This window comes from Bactrocera latifrons, unplaced genomic scaffold, assembly GCF_001853355.1.
Source record: "Bactrocera latifrons isolate USDA-ARS-PBARC rearing strain unplaced genomic scaffold, ASM185335v1 scaffold_19, whole genome shotgun sequence".
Classification (NCBI taxonomy): Eukaryota; Metazoa; Arthropoda; class Insecta; order Diptera; family Tephritidae; genus Bactrocera; species Bactrocera latifrons.
In genome coordinates, this window is record NW_017535407.1 from 2,229,428 (window position 1) to 2,242,463 (window position 13,036).

The window sequence follows — 13,036 nt, forward strand, 5'->3', positions numbered from 1 at the left end:
GCAGCGGGCGTTTTTGGCACTTATCTATACCTACATATATATTATTATCGCAGAATTATTTATAAATCTGCTCTCATTGTGATTGCAACGCAATCCAAAAAATTCACATTTAATTTATGCGCACATGTGGCCAAAAATCAATTGGTGGGCAGCACGTCGCGCCAGCGCCAACTCCATGCCAACTGGTCGGCTTGCGCATAAATAAGATTTGCCGCCCGAACACGATGTGCGCATGCGCACAACAAAACTTCATTAGATATGAGCTGCTGATAAATAATAATTAAGTCATAAAGTGAGCAAGTCGTAGGTGCCATTGACTGAATCGAGTCCATTGAGATTGTTATCAATTAATTATTTGGGTTACAATGCACGCATACAAATGAAACGAGAAAAGGCGACCAAAATAAATACAACACTTCACACTTCGAGTTTTATTAGCAAGCATATAATTGCCACTATATTGAATTTTCATTAATTCAAAAAAAAAAAAAGTTTTTTCTTCAAACTAAACTGAGCACTCATGCACTTTCAGCACTGCACATGTGCGTTGGCATCGGCATCCTTGCCGACAAACTTATCTGAAGCCCAGATCATCCACGTTGTAGTTGCCAAGCATTAAATCTGACTGCGCTTGTTGTTGTTGCAAATTCAAAAGTTTCCGATGTCGGTAGTGCATTGTCTTCAGGCGTTGCATGCGTCTTTTGAGATTACAATAGACTGGGCAGCAATCCGGGAAGGGTTTATACATAAGCTCCTCCTCATCGCCTTGCTCACATTGGTCGGGCAAAATGTCCAGGCAGCTAAACGGCACGCGTACGTTTGTAAAAAGAAAGATAAATTGAAAAAGAGAGAGAGAGAGAGAGAGAAAGAGAGAGACATTATTAGTGGTATCACATTGACAGTATTGGAGGTTAGGTGCAACTACGAATATCTACTCGTTGGGTCTAGACATCTTTTCCACTACAAAAATAGACCTGGAACGTGGTACGATTTGATTGTTTTCACAAAACAAATTCGCACATAAGCTGAGCAGCACCAGGCGACGGGGTAGAAATTTCGATTGTTCCCACATGCAGCGACGATAGGAGCCTGTCAATGGAGAGAATGGTAATTAGATAAAAAGAGTGCAACCAGACAGACATAAATTTTTAATTTTTTAGAATTTTTTAAATATAATAAATATTGCTCATTTGTCGAAAACGGAGATGTCGGTTTACTATAGCATAGAGCTGCCATATAAATTGTCCGCTAAAAATCGTGTCCTTGTATGAAAAACTTTTCTAGTTTCCAAGATATCTTCGCGAAACTTGGCTTAAATTATTGTTTAGAGCAACGCTACAATCTTCGTAGAAATTGTCTAGATCGGACCACTATAGCATATAGCTGCCATACAAACTGATGGATCAAAATCAACTTTGTATACCCTTTGTATATCCTTTTGTGCTATGAGAAATTTTCTTGTTCGGTGTAGCCGAAATTAGCATTCGTTTTTGTTCTACTTACGCAACACTGTATTCGTGTCATCCTCCTCACTGGAGTCTACTTGTCGACTGTTATAGTGTCGCATGTGATACTGACCGAAGGCTGCACAGGCGCCAAGGTACATTAAAATCAATAGGCAACTAAAACACTTCATTTTTTCAAAATATTCCTTTTTTAAACTTAATACACTTTTTTCTTAACTGCCACTCTTTTCAAGGCTTCGTTTGCTGTGAAAAAAATACAGCGTCGAAAGGGTGCTTTCCGCGCGCGTTATTCAAAACGCACTGAATTTACACGATCCACAAAATGATGATCGCCTTGATTAATTTATTCACTCACAAATTGAAACATACCAGCTTCTGATGGATGTATATGTATGTACATATATGTATGTGTACACTGTGAAACTTATTTACACATTAGATACCTTGTATTAGCTTAAATCTTCCTCATATGCTTTTCAGATCATCAAATAATAGACCTAGTACTTGTATACCCGAGGTGATCTTTATTGTAAGACTCAGTTGGGATGGCGTTCTGTGAGTTTTTTTTTCGGTTTCAGCTCATTTTCGGAACCCGAGGCGTTACCATTTATGGTCAGCTGCGTTGACTTCTACTCGGCGTCGGGTTTGTCAAGCATTAACAAGCTTCCTACCTTAACCACCCATCCAAAATTTGTTGAGCAGTCGATCTATAGGAAAAGTTGTGGTCCTCTGCTATCTCTCTGATGCCAACATAAGGATTTTCAAGGGCCGTTTATTTAATTTTTTCGATGTTATCGTCATTAAAGGATGTGGATGCCCGACTCGCATGAGGCAAGTTTTCGATATCTTCTCGTCCTTCACTGGATAAGATAAATAGCTGAAGATTGTGCCCTCTCCTAAATCACAACGACCCACCTAGTCCAGGCATATTGATAAATTCCAATATACTGGTAGTGAGGCGATGTAATCCATATTTGGAAACATGTATCTAATGGTCTTTAAACTACCTCTGTTACACAGTCAATTAGCAAGTGTTCTGGAGTTTAAGGCTCCCTGTCGCTGAAACGACAATTTGCACAAGAAGCTAGACCCATTTAAACCTGCTGAGGTTAAAACTCCCCTTAGCAGCTTGTCTGGCGCATGCCTTGAAGTTGTGGGTTGTTACCAATACCTCTCTCTGCCTACTCCTTCCTCCTTGCGGGGCAGCTCCTTTTATGAGAACCCACTGTGATGGAGAGTTTAAGTCCAATCATTTTAGTGGTTGCTGCGGAGAGAGCGAGCCCATCAGCCAGTTCATTCCCGGCCAAGCCCATGTTATATAAGTCCTTCTTCAGCTGGCAGTGCCCAGTGTGGAATGCGACAAGTAGCCTATGTTTGTCTCTATGGAGATTAATTACATATTTAAACCTGCTGTGGTAATAACTCTCCATTAGCAACTTGGCATGGCGCATGCCTTGGAGTTGTTGGCAATACCTCTCTCTGTCTACTCTTTCCTCCTTGCGCAGCAGCTCCTTTATGGTATGACGACCCAAGGTAATGATACGTTTAGGTCCTAGAGATCATTCCCGGCTATACCTTTGTACGGACTTGGTTACGTTCCGCTATACTATTGAGCCGTTCTCTACATTCCTGCACCAATAGTGATTTGATCTCATAAGCAGAGATTGCTTTAAGCGCCAGTTGATTGCGATACTTGCGTTGCAGGTTTATCTCTACGCACCGACTTATAGCAAAGACTTCTGCTTGAAAAATGCTCCGAAACCTTCCGACTCCTGCACCAACTCCCTCTCAGCATACATACGAACCAGCATTTTTTCTTTTAAATACTGCATAAGTACATATCAACATAGTTCAATTTGCCTTAAAATTTCACTAAACTACTTTTCTTGCAGTGTTCAAACACTTTATTGCCGCAATTTACCGTACTTTGCAACATTCAGAGCAAACTTAATCCCCTCCACCCATTAGTCACTTACAATATAAGAATTGATATGATTTTCTACACTTGTTGTTGCTCATGATGTGTCATTGTCGCTTTTGATTAATGCAACTAAAATACATCTAAATGACTGAAGTGTGTATGTGTGTGTTAGCACATTACATCAACGAAGCTGGAACGCAATTCAGTGATTTATCTACTGTGCGCCTGACACTCATTAGTGTTAATATATTTGTTGTTGCTAGTTGGTGTCAAATTTGCATGAATTTTTGTGTGATAACAATGTTATTTAAAAGTAATTTAGATTATTTTTTATAATTTTTAACTGGAAGAGTTAGTGTATTTAGAGAACTTGTAAAATTTATGAAATTTATAATATATTTTGAAATTTGAAAACAAATGCAATAAACCGTACAGCTTTCATTTTTATCAGTTATGTGTTGTGCTCTGTAAATTTACTATTTTTAATACAGTCAAGGTCGTCAGCAGCATAATGTGCATAGGAGGCACAGCAAGATACCTATGTATTAGACAAGCACAGAAGATGCATATGCATGAATATGTGTGTACATGTAAGAAAGGGGCAGGATTACTAACTTTCGCTGTTATTTATGAGATTGTCGTCTGTCAACTTTTAGTTGCTTATCATATTCAAGTTCTAAGTAGATAGCATTAATTGAAATCGATCTTAACCTATTAGATATTATTATTTATATGAAATTCCAAGTTTTCTTGTAAACTCACTTCCTTTGCCGTCTGTTTTGTAAAATTATACTCCATCAGTACAGAACTTCCATACATCACCTTGGAATCACATACAAAATTTACACTTGCTCTACTTAAAAAAATATTTTTGTAACAACTTTGGTATTTTACTTCAAAACTTCAAATAAGAAAATCCAATGTGAAAAAATTCAACAAAATTAAATTTTTTAACTTCCGCTTCCTGAAATTCTTGAACAACGCATATTTTCAATCTATTACCGCGAACAATTTTTCGATTGGATTGTCACTTTTGACAGTTTGTTTTGTTGTAATTTTCGCGCAGAAGCAGAAAAGAGATAGGAAATTTCTGGCAAATCGGAAATTTTATAAAAGACAAGCGTGCTGAAAGTTAAACGTCAGTTTAAAACAGAAAACACAAGAACAAAGATTTTATAAAGCGAAAGGCACTCAGCCAATTTTACAAGTGATTTTTCAAGCGATAAAGAAAATCAGTGATATTTATTATTTAAAATATTTAATTAATTAAAACCAATTTGCAAAAATGGTACGACGTGGACGTTCGGCTAGCCCACCACCAGCAACCAGAAGGTAAGCGCAAATTGAAAAAATTTCCTTTTGTTCAGAAATTGTGGAGCTGTGACAATAACAACCGCATGGGTGCAAAGTGCAAAATCATGCGTCAAAGTGATTACCATTGCAACGTAAATAAATATATATAAAAACTGCACCGAGAATTACGTATAAAGGTTTATATTTATATACCATAAATAAGATGTTTGTCAAAATTCACATTACACGACATTACGTTGTTGCGTAACAGCTCGACAATTTTCTCGAACAATTTATGCACCTGACAAACGTCAAAAAGTGCTGCGTACGATAAAAAAAACTGAACAAAATAACAACGAATTTTCTATTCTTTATAAAAGGAGTGTGCCCACACATCATGCACCTGCTCCAACACCAAATGTGCCGGCACGCGTAGCTCCGGCAGCACCCCCAGCACCAGTACAAGCAGCACCCAGTGCTGTTGGCGCACCACAGCAGCCATCAATGTTCCAACAAATGGCAGCTACCGCTGGCGGTGTAGCTGTTGGTTCAGCAGTGGTAAGTTAATCGGAAATTAAATTGCATTCAACTCTAAACAACTTCCAAATAATTATGTATATAAAAAAAATTCTGTATTAAAAACTAAACTTCAACTCTAAACACATTCGCAAATAATTATATTAAAGAAAATTCTGTATTAAAAACTATTTTATAGGGTCACACTGTTGGTGCCGGTATTACTAGCTTGTTCAGCGGCTCTGGTGATAAGGAGGCTGCAGCTCCCGCTGCTGCAGCAGCTCCGCCTGCTCAACAGCAATATAATAGCAATGCTGCTCAGCCTAACGAGCCTCAAGGTGCATGCGCTTGGGAAATTAAACAATTCCTGCAATGCGCTCAAGGCCAATCTGACTTGACACTCTGCGAGGGCTTCAACGAAGCGCTACGACAGTGCAAGGTTCAACATCACTTGCAATAAATTGTGGGCCTTACATCAACAAACTTCAATTATTTAAATATTCAAACCGTTATATAATGCTTGCTCTAATACAATATTGATCTATGAAATAATTGTAAACATAAAAAAATTTAGTTTAGATTTTTAAAGTTCCATGATTGATTGATTTTTTGGTGTTGTGATAGAAAGGAGAATTTGTTGAATGTTTCAGATAATAGGCGAAAGTCAATAGATCGAATAACAAACGCATTTTGTTAAATATTTCTAGAAACATCTACGCAGAAAATATGTGCAAACAGATAACGTGGAAGCGTTAATTGGCAAATAACCAAAAACAACGGATCATACCACTAATGCAAAAAAAAAAAAAAAGAACAAAAAAGACGGCAACTCACGTGCTGCAGACACACGCCGAGTCATCAAAACAAAATAACAAATGCAGTTCTTCGCTATTGACACTGCAACACATAGCAGGGAAAAAACAACCGAAATAATTTCCACATAATTGTGAATACTAGTTTTATTTTTAGTTGCTAAGTTTATTTCGTGTAATTATGAAATTGATGAAGGCTCATGCTAAAGAATAGTAGAATTGTAGTAAAATGTGTGCCAAATATTTAGCGCTCCAATCGCAATAGAAACTTTCTTGCAAATATGCTAAATTCTAATAAAAACTGTTCGGCACCATTAAAAACGCATTTCTTTTATTATTTTCATGCAATATTGCTGTCATTAAAACATGTTTGTTTTTCTTCTAATGCGGTCTATTTAAATAGATTCGTTCACTGGTTTGTTAGTAAAGATTTGCACTAGAACTTCTTCGGCAATAACATGTTTATCATTTTCGTCGGTGATTCATGTTTGTTTATATTTTACGTACTTAAAGTGGACAATGATAATATATTTTTGGGCATTGTTTTGTTTACCGGGAAGTTGTGAAATAAGGGCTGTGTACCAATTAATTTGATTTCTATAAATAACTGACTTGTAAAAGAGCTTTAAGACATTTCTTTATGATGGATTATAAAACTCAAAGATATGCAGGTATCTGTTTACCATCGTATTTTTCTACAAATAGCTTAGATGTTGGTACTCCCTTTGGCCAAATAAAGAAAGACCTTCCTTAAAAACGCTTTGCTCTATAATCGCTGAAATACAGCCCAGTACCACACAAAGCTTGTTTTTTACAAGCAATTGATTTTGATCGTTCAGTTAGATACATATTTATGTGCTATAGTGCTCCGATATCGGCGGTGTCGACAAATGAGCAGCTTCTCGATTAGAAAGACGTGCTTAAAACTGCGAGATCGTTATCGCAAAAAACTAAGACGTTAATTCGCGTATATACAGACAGACGGACATGACTTTATCAACCCCTCTCACGACAGTCGGGTCTACGTAACCGGAACGAACTCGAATTTTTATCCGGCCAAGAACTCTCCAACCCAAAAGCAATTTTCCAAATTATTTCAGCAATATTTTTGCCGGTACAACAACAACAACTTCTGGGTGTTACAAACTTTGTAGCAAACTGAATATACCCTGTCCATGTTATAAAAATATTGGGTATACCATACAATACACATTATAAAAAGCAAATGCATTGTGTAAAATTATACCATCTAAATTTATATATTTCGCTCCCTAATGTTTTGTATAAGCAAACATGTTATTATACCAAATGGTCATTTGTTAAAATCGCGAAAAAATACTGTCCAAATTATGTGCCAATAAAATCTTCAAGACTTTTGTTCAAATTCACTATAAATCCAGCATAGCCATCTTGTGCAAACGTTCTGCGCGATCTTGCTCCGCTTCGACCTTCTCAATAACATTGAAAGCGCGTGCCATAACCGCTTCTATATCATTGGCGCCGCTTTCGGCAGCCGACGCATGTTTACGTTTTCGACTTACTAACGTTATGCTAGCACTGTTTACGCCATCATCATCACCATCGGTACAACTAACCACTTTCTCATCTGCACCGCCAACCGCACCCTCTAAATCATTATCGATTTCATCTAATTTTGATATGAAAGAGGCATCATACGAGCCAATTTGTTTTGCCAATTCGAACTGATAAATGCTAGCATCCAAATCACGTGATAACACCGTTGTATCCGCGTTGAGCGTTTGCTTTTTTATTGAATAAAAGTTTTGCTCCGCTTTGCGTGACACCGCTTCGGCTTGCTTTATAATTTCATCCAACATTTCGCTGTTCATCACAGCGGGTTCATCGACTGACTCCCTATCTTGCGAGCTGGTATCTTCTGCTTCAACCATTGTATAATCCATTTTCACTGCTTCAACAGCTTCGTTATTCAACCACCATGGCATAAGTTGATAATCTTCCAGCGCTTGTTGATGATAAACAATCTCGTTGGGCAATTTGTAAGAGTCCGCGTCTGGATTTGCAATGTAATCCTTAAGCACAGCGTTAATCAGTGTGTAGGCAATTGCTTTTATAATAGATAAATAATTAATTAGCTGAAAGCGTGTTGGTATAGCGACATCCTCCAAGTCAACGCGATTCAGTTGTTCAATGAGTGCTTTGATGGCTTGATAGCTAGCCAAAGTGGCAGCTTCTTCATCGTGCGGTAAACATGCGCTCGCATAGTTTAACAACCACAGCTCCCAATCTTCCACGTCCTTGAAGTTAGGTGCGTCTGTGACGGGTGCCAGTAATAAACGTTGTAGAAACTGTGAAATCTGTTGTTGGCGCTGTGGAGACTTCCAGTCTTTGGGAAAATATTCCAAGCCAAGCGGTATGTCCACATTTAGCTTGGGTACAAATTTACGCAATTCATCGGGAAACTCTGGCGTGTCACTGAAATCAACTGTGGTCATATGTATCACACGTTGCACCGCCTCATTATACAAATCCACCAAATATTGTGGCGTGCTACAGATTTTCGCGAATGAGGGATTTTGTTCGGAGGAGAATTGCCAACGTTGCCACATTTCCTCGCCCAAACACGATTCCAGCCAACTCTGCAGCCTTTGCATCTGCAAAACATCGGCTTCTTTGTTGGATAATCGATTCTCACGCGTCACAAAACGCAGAGCGCGCCCCATAAGATGGACGAAAGAGAATTCATTTTTTGTCTGCAAACAACCAAAGAATTTGTACGCCGACACTTGACCTGCACTCACTAAACTCTCCATTTCCAACGTATCACTAAGCTCCAATTCATCCGTGTACTGTCCATCGTAGATGACAAAAGCCACCGGCACAGCCTTATGCATTCGGCTTAGTTTGAGCAAATGGTGTATGCGTTTGCGCGTGCTCTGTATGTTGTCACAGACCATGAAGCAGATAATCGCATCCATGTTGTCACATTCGTTGCGAACGACTTGACCGCTCTCGTTTAGCGGCGGTATACCGCTCACTTTTCTCACACACAACGCCACATCGCGCTCCACACCGCAAATGTATGGACTCGTCTGTTCAGCATCTTTACACTGTGCTTCTTTTTCCACCACTTGCACCTCCTCCGTGACGTTGTTGTTGCGTCGCAAATGTTTCTGAAGCCATTTGTTGCATAAACTCTCGAAGCCGGGCAACTCATCTCTGTCATTGGGCAGCGTAAGCAGCAGCTTAAAATACTTATTTTGTTGCATATGTCCGCCTTTCACCACTACACTCTGCTTGTGCGTCAAATGTGCACGCACCACCTCGAATATGTCAACGGTGGCATGAGGTCGTGATAGGGTCTCGGGATGTTGCCACAGCAGTAGCTCGAAATTGCATGGCTCTCCGTGACGATAGCGTTTGATCATACGTAAATTTTCCGCCTCTTTTGGATGCATCAACTTGGCGGTTTGCTCGGCACGCGTGTCCATTGTCACCCATATGGGTGTGGACTCCATGAGTGCGCGCTGTTTTTGCTTTTTCCGTGTGTAGCGCAGCCAACGTTCAAAGTAACGACTCAGCATGAGCTGATCATGGCACATCATGGCATATTCTTCGTTAGCCAACTGCTCCAGTTGCATGGCTATGCATTGTTCAAGCAATGTTTCAGCTATACTTTGACAATCGCATTCGAACTTTTGATATTTTAGCAGTTCAGTTTGTGCAATATTTTTCACTTGCGCTGCGATGATGCTCTCCACTTCAGCGGCACAAACCTGCTCGGCCCGTTGTTCCAACTGCCTTAAGTTATCCAGCCGCTTTTGCTCCAATGCTTCGCGCTGTCGTTTTGCTGCTTCTGCGGCCTCCTCCTCATTGCGCCGCTTTTCCAACTCTGCTTTGGCTTTAGCAGCTGCTGCTTTGGCTTCAGCCTCAGCTAACTGTTTGACTGTCTGCCTACCGGGCGACGGTGGCGTTGTCACAAATGGTTTCGGGGGAGTGTCATGGAAGGGCTGTGGCGCATCTGCAAAACCAGCGAAATCTGGCTTTATGTTGAAATGCTGGAAAACGGTGTCATTTTGCAAGGGTTCTGGCTTTGGTGCCTGCGCTTGCTGAAAAATGCTTGTAGTCGCTTTTGCTGCGCTACCAAATATGTTATCGGCATTCGTATTCTTATTGACAGTGTCGAATATAAAACCGCCAGTAGAGGCTGACGCTGTCGCAGTTGTTGCTGCATTTCCACCAAATATAGAATTGCTGATGCCAGCGGCGAACGAACTGGCCGGTTTAGCAGTAGCGGCAGGTGTTTTGAAGAGCGAGCTGCTAACATCGTTTGCTGGCGCGCCGAATATGTTAGCACTACTACTACTACCGCTTGAGTTTTGTGGTGCTTCAAATTTGAAATTTGTCAAGGCTGATGATTGTGCTTTTGGCTTAGATTCGGCAAACTGACTACCACTAAAAATAGACGGCTCGGAGTGTTTTTGTGGCAGCTGTGGAGTCTTAAATTTCGATGGAAATTTGGGTGAAATGGACGACGCGAGTTGTGGCACTTTAAAGAGACTTGTGTCTGCGGCAACAGAAAGTGGTTGTGTGAGGGCAGGAGAGTCGGGACGTTTCGGTATTTTTAATGTTTCCTGTGGATACTGCTGTTGTTGTTGCCGCTGCTGTTGTTGCTGCTTCTCTTGCTGTTGCTGCATTTCTAATTCACGTTCCTTTCTGCGTGCTTCTGCCGCCTCTCCACGCAATTGATCTTCCGCCGTCCAGGCAATTGATTTAAGATTACCATTGTCATCGAAACTGTTATGTGGTGTATGACTTTCGAATATATGTACAGGTTCAAGCGTATGCCCACAAACGCACTCACCAACGCTAACAGTACGCTTCGACTCGACCAGCTAGAGGAAAAAAGAAATCTAATGTTTTCTCATATTTTTAAACACGACTCAAACTCACATTCAATGCACGCTCCATGGAGTACTCCACATCTGGTCGCTTGAGGCGATCCAACACTACACGTTGACCATCGCATTTTAAGCCGTGATATGCGAAATATTGCGCCGCCGCTTCTTCGTCTTCAAATCCAAGTATACGCGTTAGATATGTTAGCGGTAGGAGAATAGCATTTTTTCGCCAATTGTGCGATTTATTAATGGCCTCCATAGCACGCCAACGCAATTTATTGAAGTAGCCAAGCAGAATGCATGCGCTCAAATATGACGTTTCCACTTCGCGTATCATACTGAAGAAGCGTACGTAGTTGTTGTTTTGTAGGGCATTGTAAAAAGCAATTGCACGCTTAATTTCACTTGAATGTTGTATATGTGTGGGCAGTTGCTTCAACTCCCATAGAAAATTAGAGTCACCTAAATTCAGCAAGACTATGTAGCTGCGAAATTCGGCCTCACATGGGCAATGTACACCCTTGATACGCAAGTCATGATACATGTATTTAAGGGATTGCAAACATTTTGTCAAATTTTCAGCATTGATTTTTTTATCGAACACTGACGGCTCTTCGGCCACTAGACGCGCGGCACAGTGTATATGAAAGCGCGCACATTGTTCAACCAATTCTACCGTACCTAATGAGCAAAGTTCCTGTTGTGTGATATCTTTGCGAATGGAACGGGTGCGATCCCATACAAAGTGAAACCAGTCGGCGATTGAAGTTTGTGGATCCTCACAGAGGTCCAAAATGCGGTGCATCAGGTACAGCATGGTCATTTGTAGCACGCTTTCGGGTCGTAATTCATGTGCCAGTGGCACTTCTTGATCAGCGCTACTGCGCGAATACTCTTTGATGGCACGTCGATGTGATATAGAGGATGTGCTTTCCTCATCTTCCGCACACATTTCAAATGTGGAAACTTGTCTTTGGAATTCCCGCATTAAACGCTCTTTTTCGGGACACATGTCAGGACAAATACCTAAGACAAAATATGCATACAATATAAATACAAAATTTTTCTGCTATGCACTTTTATTCACCTTTAGTTCTTTCAACTTTTTTGATATCTGTTTGTCGTGGCCTTATCAAACGCATCAATTTGTCACGCGCATCCAAAACACGATATTTTTCTTCGTCGGTGTAAGCAGGCCTTCGTAAAATGGCTTCATATTCTTGTCTCAACGAATTGTCAATTTTTGGTAATTCCGTTGCCGAAGCAGACTTTGGGGGTTTTACACCCGCATTTGCAAATTGTGAAGGTGGTTTTTGTGTACGTGGTGGCATTGACTTCATCGGTGGTAACATTGCCGTAGCTGGCGGTCTGTATGTAGGTACAGTTTGACGCAAACCCATTGCGTCCAATTCAGCTTGTACTTCGGGATTAACCCATTCTTCTGTATTTTGTACATGTGCTACCTCACGGGTTGCAAATTCTATTTGAAATTCTTGCCCATTGAAATCTCCGGCCTGATCCAATGCGCGCTCAGCTTGTGCTTCCGTCTCATATTCCACCGTACAACTTTGGCGACTTGGACGTAATATAAAACGTGCGATTTTTCCAAATTTACTAAAGTGATTTTTGGCAACCAATTTGTCCAAAAAAAGATCAGGTATTTTTTCACATCTATTGATACAGAAGTTTAGAAAATTTTCACTACTACCGGTTTCAGAGTATACTTACGATATGGCTTTGTAATTGATGCCGTCATCCCAACCGGTTCCCTCGTCGCCCAACATGACGTCGTGCAAATTTAAGTTTTAATTCGCCCAAAACACTTATAACAAACAATAATTTTAATAGAATAAGTCAAACAACTTGTAAAATATAAAATGTATAATTTTCTGGGAAATTATAGAAGCCGCGATCGCGCAAAATTTGTATGTCAATGACAGCTGTTTGAATATCACAGAGTGTTGTGGGAAATTAATAAGGGGTTACACTACCCAATTTTAAATTATTGCGGTGAAGCATTCAATACATATTTGTTTGTCAATACATAATAATAAAATTAAAAACATACAAATAAATTATTTCATATATTTATTATAAAATAATTCGTCCGTCCTATATTTTTCTACAAATTTGAATAACCTTCTTCCT

The 13,036-nt window shown here is 40.0% G+C and overlaps 3 protein-coding genes across 4 annotated transcripts; 1 reads left to right on the top strand and 2 right to left on the bottom strand.

The window, feature by feature from the left end:
- Positions 1 to 423: 423 nt before the first annotated feature.
- On the bottom strand, positions 424 to 1,825 carry LOC108967528 (uncharacterized protein CG1552). Of its 2 annotated transcripts, none has more exons than XM_018931015.1 (3): positions 1,504 to 1,825; positions 975 to 1,089; positions 424 to 800 (listed from the first exon to the last, which is right to left on the bottom strand). In XM_018931015.1, exons 1-3 carry the CDS (start codon positions 1,634 to 1,636, stop codon positions 575 to 577), a joined length of 474 nt encoding a protein of 157 aa, XP_018786560.1. In that variant the 5' UTR covers positions 1,637 to 1,825; the 3' UTR covers positions 424 to 574. The 2 variants fall into 2 exon arrangements, with proteins under 2 accessions (XP_018786560.1, XP_018786559.1); XM_018931014.1 differs by having other exon boundaries at positions 936 to 1,089.
- Positions 1,826 to 4,338: 2,513 nt separating this feature from the next.
- On the top strand, positions 4,339 to 6,329 carry LOC108967529 (coiled-coil-helix-coiled-coil-helix domain-containing protein 10, mitochondrial). Its single transcript, XM_018931016.1, has 3 exons — positions 4,339 to 4,719; positions 5,061 to 5,238; positions 5,396 to 6,329. The coding sequence occupies exons 1-3, from the start codon at positions 4,673 to 4,675 to the stop codon at positions 5,654 to 5,656; spliced, it is 486 nt and encodes a 161-aa protein (XP_018786561.1). The 5' UTR covers positions 4,339 to 4,672; the 3' UTR covers positions 5,657 to 6,329.
- A 914-nt stretch (positions 6,330 to 7,243) lies between these two features.
- Positions 7,244 to 12,804, bottom strand: LOC108967512 (protein xmas-2). Its single transcript, XM_018930986.1, has 4 exons — positions 12,617 to 12,804; positions 11,976 to 12,559; positions 10,941 to 11,914; positions 7,244 to 10,882 (listed from the first exon to the last, which is right to left on the bottom strand). The coding sequence occupies exons 1-4, from the start codon at positions 12,670 to 12,672 to the stop codon at positions 7,397 to 7,399; spliced, it is 5,100 nt and encodes a 1,699-aa protein (XP_018786531.1). The 5' UTR covers positions 12,673 to 12,804; the 3' UTR covers positions 7,244 to 7,396.
- Positions 12,805 to 13,036: the final 232 nt, after the last annotated feature.

Coding starts and splice junctions, on each gene's coding strand:
- LOC108967529 (XM_018931016.1), top strand. CDS start 4,673: ATGGTACGACGTGGACGTTCGGCTAGCCCACCACCAGCAACCAGAAG. Junction 4,720..5,060: donor CCACCACCAGCAACCAGAAG/GTAAGCGCAAAT, acceptor TCTTTATAAAAG/GAGTGTGCCCACACATCATG. Junction 5,239..5,395: donor TAGCTGTTGGTTCAGCAGTG/GTAAGTTAATCG, acceptor ACTATTTTATAG/GGTCACACTGTTGGTGCCGG.
- LOC108967528 (XM_018931014.1), bottom strand. CDS start 1,636: ATGAAGTGTTTTAGTTGCCTATTGATTTTAATGTACCTTGGCGCCTGT. Junction 1,090..1,503: donor TGACACGAATACAGTGTTGC/GTAAGTAGAACA, acceptor CTCCATTGACAG/GCTCCTATCGTCGCTGCATG. Junction 801..935: donor AAGATGTCTAGACCCAACGA/GTAGATATTCGT, acceptor CGTGCCGTTTAG/CTGCCTGGACATTTTGCCCG.
- LOC108967512 (XM_018930986.1), bottom strand. CDS start 12,672: ATGTTGGGCGACGAGGGAACCGGTTGGGATGACGGCATCAATTACAAA. Junction 12,560..12,616: donor ATCAATTACAAAGCCATATC/GTAAGTATACTC, acceptor CTGTATCAATAG/ATGTGAAAAAATACCTGATC. Junction 10,883..10,940: donor CCATGGAGCGTGCATTGAAT/GTGAGTTTGAGT, acceptor TTTTTCCTCTAG/CTGGTCGAGTCGAAGCGTAC.